Source organism: Athene noctua, chromosome 13, assembly GCF_965140245.1.
Source record: "Athene noctua chromosome 13, bAthNoc1.hap1.1, whole genome shotgun sequence".
In the NCBI taxonomy this organism is placed as follows: domain Eukaryota; kingdom Metazoa; phylum Chordata; class Aves; order Strigiformes; family Strigidae; genus Athene; species Athene noctua.
Window position 1 is genome coordinate 14,400,141 of NC_134049.1, and position 17,600 is coordinate 14,417,740.

At 42.5% G+C, this 17,600-nt stretch overlaps 1 protein-coding gene across 5 annotated transcripts in view; it reads left to right on the top strand.

The window, feature by feature from the left end:
• The window catches only part of IQCH (IQ motif containing H), a 73,198-nt gene that overhangs the window by 45,943 nt on the left and 9,655 nt on the right, over positions 1 to 17,600 (top strand). For all 5 annotated transcript variants that reach the window (XM_074916943.1, XM_074916946.1, XM_074916945.1 and 2 more), the window contains 3 exons: positions 2,008 to 2,128; positions 3,899 to 4,185; positions 16,595 to 16,762. In XM_074916943.1, coding sequence (XP_074773044.1) covers positions 2,008 to 2,128; positions 3,899 to 4,185; positions 16,595 to 16,762 — 576 coding nt within the window. The remainder of the gene's footprint in view (positions 1 to 2,007; positions 2,129 to 3,898; positions 4,186 to 16,594; positions 16,763 to 17,600) is intronic.

Sequence of the window (17,600 nt, forward strand, 5' to 3'; positions counted from 1 at the left end):
GATGGAAAATTATGTCCCAGTTGGCACGCCCATAGTTTAATTTTTACTTACACAAGCTTGGTCACAGCACTCTCAGATGCTTCTACACATCCAGCAGGGATTATTGCTTTTTTCCCCAGTAATCTATCAAAAGCTTTCAAGCAGCTGTTGCATACCTTTTCTTTTGGTTAGTTTCATATTTCTGTTTAAATTGCAGAACACCCAAAATCATTCGATCTCAGGGATGAGACTCGGTGTGACAGAGGTATCACTGAACGCACTGAGGTGCAAACTGATTTGTAGGTCAGCGACTCCATAGCATCCATTATGGCACACATCCTCTCCCCAAAGCGGCATTTTATTTTCACTGTGCAGTGAACCACCTGATCTTGTGACTTCTTGGCTTAGCAATATCTCAACGCAAATACAAATCAAGACAAGGCCAGCTGATACTTGCTCATTGCTCTGTTGTTTTAGTCAGCTGAGATATCCGAAACCTAAATTCCTCCTTACAGATTTTAAGGAAACAAGCAGTGTGAGACCTAATCTGGGTAAATTCTGAACATGGGTCTCACGCTTTATGTGGTCCTTTGTTTTTTGCCATAAGGTCTGCCGCTCAGTATATTCATATACTACTAAAACCATCCGTTAGCATTTTTTCTGAGATGTCAACAACATGCTTTTCTCTTTAATATGTGATAGGAGCCCACATAGCCCAGATCAGCATCATTATCTAAGCACCTCAATATTTTTAAGGCATTTTTTTTCCCAGTTCCACATGAGGTAGGGCCAGCAATTGTCTCCCTTTCGTATTTGGACAGCTGAGGTACAGACAGATCATCACTTTCCTGAAATCTCAGGCAGACTGCATTCAGAAACAAGATATATCAAGATCTCCTATATGCAAAGTTGACACCCCAGTCACTGGCTCATCCTTCTTCTCGTCTTGGTAGATAAATCACAGTAAGCTGATTTTTTTAATTTGTATTTTTGGTTATGTGACATTATGTGCTTCATGGCAAAGCCCATCTCTTTAAACTCACTGGTCTGGAAAAATATATGGTGTGTGTTGTGTCCCCCCCCTTCTTAAATATTAGCCGTAAGGTTTTAGCATGTTTCTCCAGAGCTCCAGACAATATGACTGTGGCTTAGGACATTGCCAAGATCAGAGGACTGTTGGTCATCTTCTGAAGCACAGGATGTTGAAGAGAGAGGATGTAAAAGAGAAGCAAAGAGACCCGGGGGAAGCAGGCGAATGCTTATGAAGCAGCAAGAAAAGAAGCCTGAAGCAATAGAGTCAGGGTCCTTACGCTTTATATGCTTGTGTCCTTCTGGGACATTTTTGAACAGTAAAAGCAATGCCGTTAGTTTCTGTATTTAATGGGGTAGTTCTGTGTGTGAAATACTGTAGTAAAGAATTTGAAACTAGGAAAAAGCTAGTTTATCTCCTGTAGTATGACTCATCAAATTCTACCAAAGATAGAGAAACAAATACACTTGTGAATTTGTTACACATGGGAGAATGGATACTTCCAGCTTTAGAAAAGCTTTTGGTTAATTATTCCTCCTTTTTTTTTTTAATAACTAAAGGGTGTTTGGATTGATATAGCAGCTTAAAGATAGAATCAGTAAAACTATTTCTGGCATATGTGATTCTTTCAATACACTCCGTTCCAAAATATAAACAGTGTAGATGTTATTGACTGCTGGTATTGATCCCTAAGCAGTTACCAAGTGCTTAGCATTTTCAGTTGCCAGATCAAATTATTGATATAAATTCTAATGAAATAGATACTATATTGGGGGGGGGGGGGGGGGAATTGTCTTTCTTTCCAAGAAGGATAGTTTTCAGTAGGAGGGAAGAGTAGTAAGCAGAAAAATTAAAAAAGGCTTCCTGACTGTGGGTAAACAGTAACCACATTTTTTTTTTTTTTTTGCCTGTTGGAGGCCTGGTTTTTAATCACCCCACAAGCAGTTTTCATTTCTGTAGTAAAATTGCTTGTGGTTCTATTTAATTTGTTTCTGCAGGAGCCAGCTTTGGTGAAGATCTCCCAGGAGCTGCCGGGCCTTTTAGCACAGCACGTACAGCCAGTCAATGAGAAACGATTCCCTACATGGGAAAAATTCCTCCAAACATTTCTTAGTCAAGGTAAATAAGACTGCAAAGTCGCTGTTAAGTGTTATAAGAAGTAATTATACCATATTGTATGCCATATTCTTGTTAATCTTGGGCCCATTTAAATATTTATCTCCTTTTATTTCTCCATTATGCTTCAAATGTTAATTTACAAATGAATTACAGGCAGCTACTCTATCATTCATATGTCCTATCCAAGCATTTAACTTATATTAATTCTGGATTACCTTTCTCACATGATTCTGAATCAATAAGCACCGACTCCTTAATCCTGGGTTACTGTAGTGGAGGCTGCCACATTTGTCCACAGGGCTTTAGGGAATGCCAGTATGGGAGTTTGCACTTTTGCATTTTTGTAGGTAGACGTGAAAATATTTAATTTGTTAGGGGTTGGTGAGCAAACATCTACGAGACTTGCTTTTCCCTCCCATAGGACCAGGAAGGGAGTTACATGTCAACTCTGGATGCTACATACGTACATCGCGTGAAGTCAACTGTGCTCGTAACCTTTAACAGCTTGGAGAAGAGCTGTGCTTTCTCCCCAGTTTTTGCCTTCCAGGCAGGTGTTGCCAGCAAGGCTCAATAATGCAACTCCGTGTTGTCCCTTACAGGACATTGGCACAGACCCTGAGTCAGGCCTTTGCCGTTCTCTTTCTTGCCCTCCAACCAAAGGAATATGAACAAGTTCCAAGCTGGATGGTTTTGTTTGTGTGGTGCCGAGTCCTCAGCAGGACTGCCTGCATTAAAGCCCCTCATGGCACCTTTGGATCAAAGCTGGCCAGTGCCCAACTGGCCTAGAGCTCAGCAGCGAGCCCGTGTTTGTCCATAAGAGGCAGGGCAGATAAAACTGTTATTGAATCACTGCAAATCAGTGTATGGGTGACCCGACTTTGCACAGACGTGTTCACCTCCTGTATTTGTATACCAGCTTTTGGATGGAAAAGATGCAGTGTTTGGGCTTGGGTAGTAAATTTCTGGGGTGATTCTGCGCTGCCATCATTTTGTATTACATATAATGGATATATACGTTTCATACATTTCTTCATCTGTGGGAGGGACAAGGACAATTCAAAGCTTTGAAAGTATTTTTTTGAAAAATAATGACGGTTAACATATATAGTACCAATTTTTATGACACATTAGTTTATTTTAACTAAATGAGCTATGGTTTTATATGCAGTAAAAAGGCAAATCCAGAATGCAAACCAGTTTTGTGATTTTCCTACGGACAAACCTTGCTTGAAGTTGTCGTTACAAGCCTTCCCATCTACACACAGCATTCGTCATGTGGATGAGTACCAAAAGGCCGGGCTACTTATCTCAGGCCATTGTATGGATGGCAATCTCCAAGTTAAGTTCAGAACAGCAGATACCACTCCCCCTGAGGTCCCAGCATTGTGTGTTCATTGCTGTTCTGGACCTGGTATTTAGCTGGGCTGTAGGACAGTGCCAGATTCATTCATGCTACCGAAGAGCATATTTCTCCTGTCAGATATGTGATAGATCCAGTTTGGAACTGGTTGCAAAGCATCTGAACCTCAAAAGCCACTGGTTGAACGGTATGGTGCTATAGTAGATGAGATACCTTCTTTCTCTTCTAAGAGATTCATGGGTTCTAGCTATGCTGCTCACATTACATTTATTTACTCACTGTAGCTCCATAGCAGTCCTGCCTGCAATGTCTGAGCACAATAGGAGCTGGATGGTTTCATTCTGTGCACTCTGAAGAGCATCACATGTGAATTTGATTACTAGCTTAACAGCTAATTCATTTCTTACTAGGTGGTGTGATAGAAGCCTTCCCGCTCTCTGAAAATGTCACAAACCTTACGGTGGATATGCTGATAGAGCCAACAGGCAAGATAAAAATAGTGTCATCTGGAGACCAGCTCCATGCTGACGGTCCTTTGCGATCATCTGGCACTACCATTCCACAACGTTCTGTTGATCCAGCAGTTCTTAATTCACTCTGCTTCAAAATTGGAGAAGCCTGTAAATCTAAAGGAGTGCTTGGTTATTTCTCAGTTGATTTTGTGACTTTCATCCATCCACAAACGATGGAGCAGCAGGTGAGTGGGGCAGATATGTTACTTCACACCTGAGATCAAGAAATGTCTGTTTTCCTACCCGATTCCAGCAGATATCAAAAGAAAGCTTTGCCCTTCTGAGCAAACTTTATTTCTAAGCCATGAAGCTGGTGGAGCCATGAGAAGGAGATGAAGCACATTGTTGTTCTAGCAATAGCATAAAATTTAGACCTGATCTGCCAGGTGAGTCTGGGGAACCTTTTTCATCAGCCTGAAGAGTAACAAAGCTTGCAGGGCTGCTTTCAAAGCTGAGTGATAAGAAAATAATATTTTAATTCTTTCTAATGACTTTTTTTAAATGCACATTCTGCATTAAACTGGTAATTACAGACAATGGTCTTACTGCTGTTTATATGATTTTAGTTTCAGTGTTCTGAATCTCTTGTATTTTGCTCTGTGAAAATAATTACAGGGATTATTGTACTCTCTTGAGTAAACCAGTGTCTGTGAGAATGCAGATCTAAGGTTTGAGGATGAATCTGAGGAAGAAGGGATATTGACGATTTCTTATAGCAAATAGGATGGCAGTGGTTTACATCGTAATGGCTAATTTAAGTAGAGAGAGGTAATGGAAAGCAGTCCAGTTACCATGTTTCAAGAAGTTACAGCCCTGGGTCAGGAGTTACTGTCTCTTAGCTGGTGCAGAACAGCTGGCTGTGGGGTGTCAGTTCATTGTGAATGAAAAGGAGAACATGCTCATTCAAACCACTTTTGTTCTCCACTTGGCTTTTAGAATGTCTGGGAGAAGAATTTACTGCAAGAAAAGAGAGATGTGATCTCAGACCAGATACAAAGTTATCCCCCACTATCAAAATGCAGAGTGAGGTCAGTGCGTGTCACGTGACAGTGCATGTGATTAAAGATACCGCGGCAGGGACAGAACTGCACCCGCACTGCTTCCCAGATGGGAGCGGCCTGGGAGCAATACTGCTGTGCCTTTACACCATCTCACTTGAGGAGCAGTAACTTCTTAAAACGCTCTCATCAATAGCTTAAGCTCTGTAGCACAAACGTTACTGCGGAATTCCCTCTCTAGATCCTTGTCCTAACGAGTTTCCACATGGGCTGCACAGGCTTCTGAGTGGTTTTATGGAGCGCTTTTGGTTTATCCAAGCTCTGAGGCTTCCTGCATGCATGGTACCGAGTCACGCTCGAGAGCAGAGCAGTGCCTGACACCATTCCCGCTCCCCTCCTGCAGCCTGAGGCCACACGCTGCTTTCTGATGCAGCGTGAATGCATACACGGTAGTTTGTTTGCTTTAGAGTATTTAAAAATATTTTAACAGAAGATCAGCAGATCCAGGTACTGCGTGACATGTTATGAAATTCTGTTCTACAGTAGTGGCTGACAGTATATCCTACCTCTTCCTGAAAACGTCATATGGTGGATGAATTAACTGCAGGCCCAGGTTGCACTGATGTGGGAAGAGATGGGTGGCCTTTTTGGGAGTCTAGACTGAAGAATACAACATTTTAAATAATTATATTCTAAGGTTAACACCTTGAATTACCTAGAAAGGAAAACACTGCTAGGAAACCGGTGCAGTTTTGGAGTGCTGGAGCACTGCATGCCTTACATCAGGCAGAATGGAAGGGACTAAATAAATGTTTTATCATGGAATCCTGCCCAGAAGAGTCTTTTGTTTAGATGAGTAATGGGGTCTTTTTGAAAGGTAAAATCAGAACCACTCAAGTGACCCTAGTCCTCCCCATCAGAGTTTACCAGCCAGCCTATCAGCCAAACCTCATAGTCAGTTGTATCAGAACTTCTGACAACGTAAAAAGTAATATAATAAATCAAGACAGCAGAAGGGCACTGACTCCAGAATCTGCTGCTGCCTATGGTGGATGGCAGGGAAGCAGAGGACAGGTGGCCACTTCCCCTTATGATCCATAACTGAACTTTCAGATCTTATAAGGTGATGGAAGATGCTGTGCCAACACACACTGCTTTCAGTGCCAAGGAAAATAGCTAAGAGAATGGATTTAAAGTAGTAATTTAATCCCTGGCATGAATGTTGATGATCAGCCTTGATCATAGTTTGTAACAAAATATTAATCTGGCATGTTTCTATGCTACAGTAATCTGGCATTTGTTTTATTCATAAAGTCAGATTTCTTTCTCACAACATAATCTATTAACTTCTTTCACCAGTCAGACAATGTGAAAATCAAATGAAGGGCATTACTGAATACTGCATTCTGTTTAAAAATAAAAACAATTCCATGAGGTTATAAAGAGCGAAGCCAGGCTTCCCACAGATTTGTGCCTTGAAGAGAAGTTCCCACATGTTTTCCAGCTGAACTCACCCTGGCACTTTTCCCATTGTAAGGTCACTAGTAAAGTCTCTTTCTTCTGTCCACTTATTTTAGGAATCTCATGGGAGTTGATATATTTGATGATTCTACCTTCTTGCAAATCTGATTGATATCGGCCAATAGGATTGAATATTATAATAGCCAGGTATAAAAGCCTGAAGCATAATGCCAGACTAATATAAAACAAATGAAGTAAAATCTGGGTGAAGAGAGTGAGTGTTCAGTGTTCTGCTAGTGGCCTTGTGTCTAAAGACTAAAGAAAATGAGATAGCTTTTAAAGAACATAAAATTCTTCTTGCCAGTGATGAATAGTATTGTTGAGCTTACTGGGTACAACTATACAAATACAGAATTAGCATATGGATACATACTAATTACTCAAGTGTGTCTAGAGAAGGGCAACGAGCTGGTGCAGGGTCTGGAGCACAGGTCTGATGGGGAGCAGCTGAGGGAACTGGGGGAATTTAGTCCGGAGAAGAGGAGGCTGAGGGGAGACCTCCTGGCCCTCTACAGATCCCTGACAGGAGGGTGCAGAGAGGGGGGATGAGTCTCTTGACCCAAGGAACAAACGTCAGGACAAGAGGGAATGGCCTCAAGCTGCGCCAGGGCAGGGTCAGACTGGCTCTGAGGAAGTATTTCTTCCCAGAAGGGGCTGTTGGGCGTTGGAATGGGCTGCCCAGGGCAGAGGGGGAGTCCCCATCCCTGGAGGGGTTGAAGAGTCGGGTTGACCCAGCGCTGAGGGATCTGGTGGAGTTGAGAACGGTCAGTGTGAGGGTCATGGTTGGGCTGGATGATCTTCAAGGTCTTTTCCAACCAAGATGATTCTGTGATTCTGTAATTCAAGATCTCAGCATCAAGTGTCAATTATTTCTTGTATTTCCAATGCATCTCCTTGGTTTTTCAGTCTTTTGACATTATTTTCTTCTACAATCTTCAATTAGGCCCCTCCCAGTGTTGTGCTTTGCTGTAAAAGGGAACATACCTGTATTTACTGGGCTCGGCTGTGTAGTATGGGTTGACTTGAGAGGCTGGTGTGGCTGTAAGCACTCAAACCCATTCAGGGGTCTGTTCCTCCTGGGTGTCTGAAAATCACAGCTTGTGTGGTGTGAGAAAAGGCTTTAAACACAGGGCTTGTATTTAAAACCAAAGAGTTAGCATATGGTATCTATTGGCAAAAGCTGGCTCTTTGGCAGGGCGATGATAATTATATTCCATTTTAAGCTCAGAGAAGGCTTAAAATCAGGCTTTTGGTAACTGATACCACTGTCGGGTAGCTGTGGTAAACCAGAGAATCAGAATAATGTTAGCTTTGAAATACAGATCACAGTTACATTTGACTCCCCAGATGTATTTACCCAGGCATTGTAATTAGAACTGCGGATAAGCCACACTGGACACCTTCCATGTAAAGTTGCTTTAAAAAGATTAAGGGATGACATTCTCACCCACTGAAGTCGATGGGAATTCTGCCAATTGCTTCACTCAAGCCAGGAGTTTACCGAAACGCAGAAATGCTTCCTAGATGGTTCAGGTTGTAACATTTCCTGGCATGAACAAGGATGTAGTAAATCAGTCAGTGTTTCTTGTGGCCTCTTCTTATTCCTGTCTGTTCTGTATTTGTTTTCTTTCCTCGTTTCCAGTTGATTCTACTTTAATATTTCCTATGTTTGTCAGCATGTACCACAACCTTAACATTATTTAAGCACAGGTTTTTAAATTTAACTAGATGTAGAGGCAATTAATGATGCCATCTGTCTTGGGAGAGAGAGATTACACAAAAGATTGTGTTCCTGAAAGCACTATTTTTTTGGCAAACAAGAAATCCTATTAGACTCTCAGAACATTTGCTCACTAATTTCAGAAGTGCCCACTTTAATGCAGTAGCTGAAAGGCTCTGATACATTTCCTGGAAGTACAGCATACTTAGGCATTCTTTCAAAGTTACATTTTACAGAAAATATCATTTACAGATAACGTGATATTTTCAGTAAAAATAAAAATTAAATATATCATTGAACATCTGTTACCAATACAGTCTGAATATTTAAATACTTAAAAATCCCTGAAATGTTCATAAAGTTACATGCTACATAAATACAACTCTGTAAGAAATGTGCAGGGCCAAATAAGTGAAAACATATTTCTGCCTTTGCGGATGGAGCAGCTGTCTGCTGCAATCCATGGCTTCACACGCTCTTCCCCTGTGCACTGGTGCGAAGGGGGCTTCAGAGCAGAGGAAAGTAATGCATGTACTTTGACTTTCAGGCTCTTCAACTGAAAGCTTTGAAAATCCTTTATGTCATAAGCATAGAATTAATTTTTAGATGAACAATGGGGTATTACTTATATTTTTCAAGATTTGCTACTCTTAGGGAGTATTTTCCTTCAACATGCTTTTGCTGTATTGCTGTGGCAAAGAGACTGCATGATGGGTGAGGAACAACGCATGTCTCAAACACACAGGGCAGTGGGGAGCCAGAGCAAACGCAGAAATGGGAAGGTAATCTCTGTTTGGGCCACCACAGAGCTTTGTGCCCCTCACAGACACAGCAGTATCTTTACTCTCTTGCAGTTCTCATGGTCTACACTCACCAAAGGCGACCAGAGGGCTGCTGTCCTCAGGCCCGGAAGAACAGGGTGATGCCGTAACCTTTCAGATAGAAGACACACCACCTTGTATTTCCACTGGGCTTTCCATGCACTTCTCTGTGGTACCCAAGTGTCTCACAGCTCCCCTTCCCTTGTCCTCACAGGGAAGCTTTTCAGTCTGTCACTGCGTGTGTTAGTCCCAGCTGGCCTGTTTGCCGCTGCTTCTACGTACAGCAAATAACTCTACAGGTCATACTTCCTCCATCTACATAGAGCTCTTCTTAAATTATGATAGAACTGGAGGAGGTTGCAGCTTGGTTGTATGGAGGGTAGTGCCTGTCTGTGCTGCGGTCTAGCACACATTGTACTTCATTTCTTGCATTTCATTGTTTATTTCATGTGTAACTCCGAGGCAAAACGGGAGTCGTGGTGCTGGGTTAGCTGAGGAAGGCGCCTGCGTCGCGCTTTGCACTGCCCACCCCGGAACGCTGTGCGGGGCTGAGCGGGGCGAAGGCACCCGCGGGATTACGTCGGCTGCCACAAGCTGCCTGGCTGTGAGCACCCCGGCAGGGAGCTGCGGGCAGAGGAAGCCGGTGACTTGACACAATTCTGTTTGCCTCAGGAATCTATTTCTATCTATAAGCATCTGTGATTTGTTTCTGAGGGAAAGGGAGATGGAGACACGCTGTTTTAAATGTCTTCAGGGAAAAAAGTAGAGGAGAATAATTAGGAGCGTAGCTTGGTCTGAATCGCTTCTGATTCCCACTCTGTTTTCCAAGGCTGGTCTTTAAGAGCAAGGCCTTGACCTCTGGAAGTAAAATCTTGCACAGTATTGACTGAATGCTGCTCAGGTCCCAACTTGTCAAGGAGCTGCACTTAAATAAGTCCATTTAATTGAGTGGGACTGCTTGTATGCACAAACTGACTTACCTCCAGAGATCTGGAGACAGATAATTTGGAGAAGTGAGGTCATAACTCACCTTTTTCATTGCTCTGATAGCTTGCACAGCCTCACACTGTTCACAGCAGTAGTGAGGGAACATTGGATTAAACTGTGCGCAGAGGAAAAGATGAGGCAGAACACACGGAAAGGAGAATTCTAGAGCTGGGAAGGTTTAGGTGCATCTTCACCCTCTGTTCTGGTCCAGTGGCTTTAAAAGAACCCGAGGAGGGCAGCTTCAGGGCCCAGCCAGCGCCAGCCATGCAGGCAGGTCTGGGATTAGGAGGAGCCGAGTACAAAAGCCTCTGAAGCCCATCGATCAGCTCTGGTGTTCTGATTTAATGCTTTGGGTGGGATGCATCCTTCTGTATTCACATCTGCGTCTCAAGAGTTCTCCAGACAGAATGTAGCATTTTCTGTGTGTTGTTTTCAAACAAGAGCCACAGTGTTTTCATTAACCGTCTTCCAATCTTGCATTCAGCAGGGTAGGGGTCAGGGCCAGTTCTACAGCCTCAGAATTTAAGTTACCGGGCCAGCACCAGACCATCCCAGCAGCTGCCACGAGATGGCAGCCGGATAAGATCCTGTCTGCGATCGCTGCTGAAATAATCAATTCTATTGCGAATTTTGGAAGTCAGAAAAGCAGCTCTCTTTTAACGTCCAAGTTGCATTAATATTTTACTAATTGACATTTTTACAGTGTCTTTCAACCACTTCTTTAAAAATAGCAGGTGTGCTCTTTACAATAACGCAGACATCAATACTAGATGCAGATAAAACAGTTAAACTGGAGAAAGAAAAGCTGTAATTTAGTATCTCTTTAAGAATTTATGTTTCTTTCCCTTCTCAAGTTTACATTTTAAAGCTGAACCATTTTTATGGCAGTTGTAAAGAATTATACTACAATCGTGACTTTATTCACTTGAGATCTCTTTACCATGAAGCACAGGCCCTTAAGCTGTGCGTGCGGAAGGAGAGCGTCACTTGGCAGCCTGTGTAAAAGGGAGCAATTCCAAACCTCATCATATTTCCTTGGACAAACATCTAGTAAGTCGTGCAGGATGTATTTCTAACTATGTTTTTTTCCAGTGCTGGGATTCTCCAAAGTCCTAATCTGTGCTTTGCTTAGCTTAATCTGAAATCACTTTTAAGACTATGTAAAATCTTAACTGCTGCCACTACTTTTTAAAAAAAATTGCAAGTCATAATCAAAGCCCAGATCTGATTATCTTTGAACTTTCATTTGTTGTTTGAAAATCAATTATCAGTTCAAGACTTCACAAGTGAGCTCGGTTCCAGTTTAATTTCTGAACACATAAGTGTCCTGAAGTCCCCAAATCTCAGGTGAAAGCTCTTTATGTTTTGCTGATTTGCCATGCAATCCTCCACCTACAATTATAAATACCTACGATCGCATATGACATGCCCTTGTTGTATATCCTCAGAAAATGAGGACGGATTCAAGTAATAGATATTTGTTAATCTGTATGATTGTATCATTCTTTATTTAAACTTGACCTTTGCACAGGCCGCCTTCTAGCAGCTGCTGATGTACTGGAGGAGATCATAATTCAACTGGTTATTAACTGCTTAACCTCCACAGACATTGCTTTATGGACTATGGAAATATATTCATGCAATTTAAAAAAAATATGAAAACCCCACAAAACACCACAACCTTGATTTTCAAGGCGTTCTAGAAGCTTTACACTCCCATTTTATATTACTTCAAAGGAAAACCAGTTGCAATTCAATAGATGTTACTAGAGAGCTGAACCTAAGTGAACTTTGTACCTTGCTAAGAGAACAGTCCACACTAATAAGCGGGTTTGATGTTTCGTTTGTTCTGCCTGTGCTTGGAGCTCTGTGGAGCTGTTAAACTGTTGTGAAGATTACGTGCCACAAAGGTGGAGTTGATGTTTCTAAGAAACATTTTCATTTGAGTGTCTTGGATTTTTTTACAGACTGCAGGAACAGCTACTATTCTATGTCCTGAGAGAAAGTGAAAAGCCTTTAACTGATTTTGGTAGGCTCATGTTTCTGCACGTAGGGTTTTTTCAGTTAAAGTCTGCCACAGCTAGAAATGTCACTTGTTTTACAGCTCCATTGGCACTGAACAGGGAGGATACTCCTCCCTTCGAAGTGGGAACCATGCTGGAAAGGGCTGTTCTTTGCTCTGCTGTAACACTAGGCCTTGCTGGAAACTCTATCTGTTCTTCACTGCTTTTATCTGATGCTGTATATTTTTTCTTTAGGGTTCATGTAGTGCCACTCTTACTTCCCCCCCCCCCCCCGCCTTCTGCATTGGTTTCAGCTGCTTCTACATTTCACAGTTTTTAAAGGCATTAATAGAGGGCGCTTGCCTGAGCTCCTTCTAGTTCCAGGTGGTAATGTCAAGAATGATGAGTGTCCTTTCATTTGCCATGTCCAATCTAGTGCTGCAAAGCATGCAGGGAACCAAAGAATACATGGGCACAGCCTTCAGTCCAATCCCAGTGGTGGTGGAGAGCGGTGTTGGAGGTCTTTAAATCGCACTGCCTCCTTGCACGGTGCTCCGGGCCTCCAAGCTGCTGGAGGAGCTGTCTGGGGAATCAGCTCTAGTCGCCATCCTCCTTCCCAGAGACTGTTCTTTCCGTTGAAGAGCCATGTCTCCGTTTGGGATGACTGGTAGCACCTTTGTTAATGCTGCTTTCTCCTCCACCATCCCCTCTTTTCTGGGCCTCCCTCTTTGCTCACATGCTGCACGATGCTTTTCTAAGGCTGGCCAGCAGCACCAGCACTGCCGAGCTGGAAGGAGCAGCCACTAAGACCTTCCTGTGCTCTGACATTTCAAAATGGCAGAAGAGAGAACAATAGGCATGTCTAAATTACACTGCCCAAACCGGTGCCATACACGTGATGTGTAGCTCTCCTTGCTCTAACATTAGATGTTTTTCTCAGTTCATGTTCTTGTTCGTATCCACTGCTGTACCAATGTAGTGTAGTGCTCCGCATGCCAAAGAGCACCGTCAAAGCACTGGAAATACATGATCTTAACATGATCCTGGTGACAACAGAAAGTGAGAAGTCATCAGCTATGGAGTTTGCCTAATTAGAATTCTTTAGAGACAGATATAAAGGATTCTGGCACTCTTTTCTTTGTTTATTACAATTAATTTTAGGTCATTACACTCAAGGGATACCTGCGAACTCCAATATGGTCAACATGTGCTTAGTATGATATAATAAGCCAGCCCTTTCCATTTGGGAATATATATTTATATATTATTGGTGAAAAGGTGCCGGACTGATAGACTCAGCGTGCAGCCAGCCACTGCCTGCTGCCAGAGTAAGAGCACTATAAGCAGCTGCAGAGCTGTTGTCTTCACACAGCTCCACCAGCCAGACTCGGGCCTGTCGAACCTTCATCCTTGCTCTAAACTACCAAAAATGTTGCCTATTGTCTGATGGCTGTAATTTTGCAAAAAGTGTTAGTAACCTTCAGGAACTGGAATGGGACTTAGAAATTGTTCCACTGAAGAATTCAGTCAACTAGTTACTGATCTGGCCTGCATTTGAACTAATAAAATGGGGAAAAATTATCCATGAAAATAAAGCTAGACCCATGGCCCAGGCCCTGTGTCTTGCCAATTATGTAGCCATACAAAGGGGGTTTAAAGGGCACTTCTGGATCTCCATGGCAAAAGGGAAGCCCTGGCTAGGCTAAAGCTGGAATCTCATACCATCTGATCCTTCTTCCTTTCTCCCCACATTAGGGATGTTGTGGGACACATCCAGGGCAGAAAGGGACATGGCCACAACATAGTGTTCACTGACAGTCCTGAGCCAGGAAAAGGATCCTTGGGGGTGATCCCAGCTGGCACACAGTAATGACCATTTGGCTGCTTTAGCAGGCAGTCAGGGTGGTTCAGCCTCAGGCCCAGAATGAAAGGAGGTGGACAGGTGGCTTCCAGCCATGTTTCCTTCCTCCCCCTTGTGCTTGTGGAGATCTATACCTTATAGTTAAAAAACAAAAAAAACAAAAAAAAAAAACCACAATGACTTTACATATGTAGAATGTAACTGTGACTGAAGCTGAAGTAGGTGTTTAGAGCTCTCCTTCCGTGCAACATTAAGGAGTACCAGGCCAGGGAGGGGATGGACACCTTCCTTCGTTACATCTGCAAGCAAACAGAAACACCAACTGGCATGTGGTTGTTCTCTGACTTCCAGCACTAAACTTGCCCTGCTAAAAGGTTTTTCCTCCTCTTCCCCATGTTACAGCCCCTTGCCTCAGCAGAGATGAGGCTGGAGCCATACCCCGGCGCAGGGATCCAGGAGCGCTTCTGTGCCTTCCCAGAGCAGCGACTGGGAAGGTGCCAGCGGGGTGCTGGAGCCAGGTTGGCATGCTGGGTTTTTGTTCAGATGATGTGAAACGTATCACACGAGTAATTAATGGGGCTCTTCTCTACATCTGAAATGAAAACAGTGTCACTTGAGCATACTTTAGTTTTAGTTACTGACAATATGGGATTTGTTGAGTAAGTCTTGTAAGACATAGGTGCTATCGCAGCTTGGTACGGTTTGTCTGAATCTTTACCAGGGTGTAATGAATTTCTGTTGTGCTAATGGCTGTTTATGTCTGCCAGGCTGCATTTTTTAACGCTTTATCTGCTGTTAAATGCTCAACCCATCCTCTACACGTTGCCAGATACCCAGATGCACTACAGTCACCGTGATGACTTTGCTCGGGTTCTCTGCTTTTCCCCTCTCAGCCATTTACGGTCTGCCTTCAGTCAAAGTTGCCTCCTGCTCCTCTGTTTGTGCACCAACAAACCTTCTAGATAGTGCTGGTGTAGACTTTGAGGTCAGAGCGATGCTGGTGTAATATCAGGGGCTGGATGAAGAGCAACCAGTTCACTTGGGTTTTGGATCGCCAAGATTTTCAGTAGTCCCTCATCCCCTTGTGTAGCCCTCCCATCTCTTCCTGCGGGCAAAACTTTAATTGAGCATCTAAAATCCAACTCAAACAAGGTTCAAGACACATTGGCTGTTCCTGATTTGTCAATATTTATGGAAATTAATGTAACACTTCTACAGTATGTAGAGTTTATCATTATTATTTAGCTCATTGAAAAGGTGAGCACATACTGGAAAAGTAAAAATCAATATGAAAGTTCCTTCCTGTCTTGCAGAAGTGATGATAAAGAATAAATTATTGAAGAAAATTAAGCATTATAATTAGGGAACATTCCCCTATTACTAAGTAAAGCCAGCCATTAGCATCCAATTTGCATTTTATACCATGCAGCACGAAATATTTAAGTTGACAAATAGGATATTTAATACAGCAACAGATACTTGGCAGTTAGATATTAACAACTGTTACTGATGTGATTTATTCACCATTATAAAAAGGGCATTACTATGTGCATATGATTCAGAAATTAACTCCAGTTTACCAAGAGGCCTTGGCTGCCTGACCTCTTAATATCCTTATAATGATGCCATTTACCATTCAAAGGCTTATTCAAGTCATTCACTGCGAGATTTGTTTTAAAGGGGTCCACTGTAGGGCAGATATTTGTGTGCGTTAACATTTCTCACTGGCGTAGTAGGCACAAGCATTTTTTAAGTGGAAAAACTCCTGGGTAAAGCCACACTGAGGTTGTTGGGGGGTGGAGGAGCCTTGCAGAAGCAATGCATGGTACTTCCTTCTGCTACCCCTTCGGTGTGGACTGGCCTCACAAATCCTGCCTGACTTTTACATGCTTTAATGCTTTGAAATATTCTTGAAGTTTATACGAGGCTTTTCTTCTTGCCTCATATAAGTATGTCCTGCGTGTCAGACACCTTCTACTGGCAGCCCAACCATCTCACAGTCCGATTTCTTGTACAGTTCTGCGAGCGTAAATCTGAGTTAGCAGCACAGAGCAGCCGGGTAGTGGAAGCAGAACTGTGCCGTGAGTTGTACAGTCTTCTGCATGCTGAAGTACCTGCTGTTTGATAAAGCCGGGCACTGCAGCAGGAACGGGCTTTGTTCTACCCCTGTGATGACCGATACATATCTTTACACATAGGTTTCACACTTCCCTACTCCTTTTACTCAGTTTAGCTTTGCTTTCTGGAACTTCCCTTTTTTCTATCTCAAAATACCTATTTGTAACTCAAGGCTGACTTTATTTAACAGTAATTATTTATTCTTCAGCTGAAAAATCTAGGTGTGATATTTAGTATTTGGATAATTACCTATTTAATGTGATACAGGCTTTACAGCTGTTGAGCTCATTTATCTACTTTTTCTAGTTGTTGCTAAAATCTGGGTAGTACAGGTAACTATTTTGTCCTTAGCCTTTTGGTTTTCTCTCAAAAGTTATTTCTGAAGTTCCTGTTTGGAAGTGGTTTATTGCTGCCAATGATGCACCAGTACAAGGAAACCGTAAGTTTGCATGCCAACATGCACGAAAATAAAGGCATAGATGTTCCTTTACATGATGGCTGAGTTTCACCCTCCTTGTTCTTTTTTTTTTTTTAATTTTAATGCACCTGTTTGTGTTTTGATTAGGTATGGGCAACAGACCTTGACCTTTGCTATAGTGACCAGCTGGCCTTGACTCAGCTCATGTTGTACGTGACAGATGGAAATCTGGATTGTCACTCTAACCGCTTTGAAGTATCTCTTGGTTCAAAGAAAATGAAAACCCAACATATTCATCATGAAGACACAAAAACTGTAAGCAGTGATTTGTTTACAAATAAAATTATTACTGTATACTACTGAAAAGATAAAATCTGTCTAGATCACTCTTCTAGAGGAGCTGAATCTGCTCCTTTCTGATTTTAAACCAATACTTTTAGCTTTTACAAGGGTAATAAAGTAAATGGGATACCATTGAGTTAGAAATTAAATGAAGGGTTCTGGATGCTTATGGGTCCTAACTAATCATCCTTTGTACTCAGTAATATGGATTTGTGGTAGACAAAAACCTTCTAAATATTTCAGGTAGTTTTCAAGTTGTAAAAAATGTGGTAATTTATATATTGCAAGAAAAAGGCAGGAGGTGGAAGCCTTGCCCTGCCTCTACGAGTAACTTAAAAGGAGTCAAGAAGAAATACGAGCCTTCAGCTCACAAGCTCTCATTTAGGATCAAAAGTCAGAGGACTGAAGTTCTACCCCAGCTTCATGCTTTCATGCAGAAAACTGAGGGTCAGACAATCAGGGCTACATCTGCAGAAGGACCTGGACAACTAAATGCCTCCCAGCTCTCCCTTGCGTTAAACACAAATGTTGGTTCTCAGAACCTTCACTCAGTTCTGCATCCATCCAACTGTTCAGTAGTAATATTCAGTATTAATTATGGACACAGTCATTGGAACGGGAAGAAAAACTACTAGCACCCCAGCTGAGGTGAGTTCCCCAAGAAGGACTATGCAGTCATACTCCCTCCTGCGCGCTCTCTCCAGACCAGAGTTACAAACCCCGAGGGGAAGCAGCTCCCATTTGCAGCCCCAAGCAGGAGGACAGCCGAGCCCTGAAGTCCCCATGCTCCATTTTCACAGAACCATCTTGG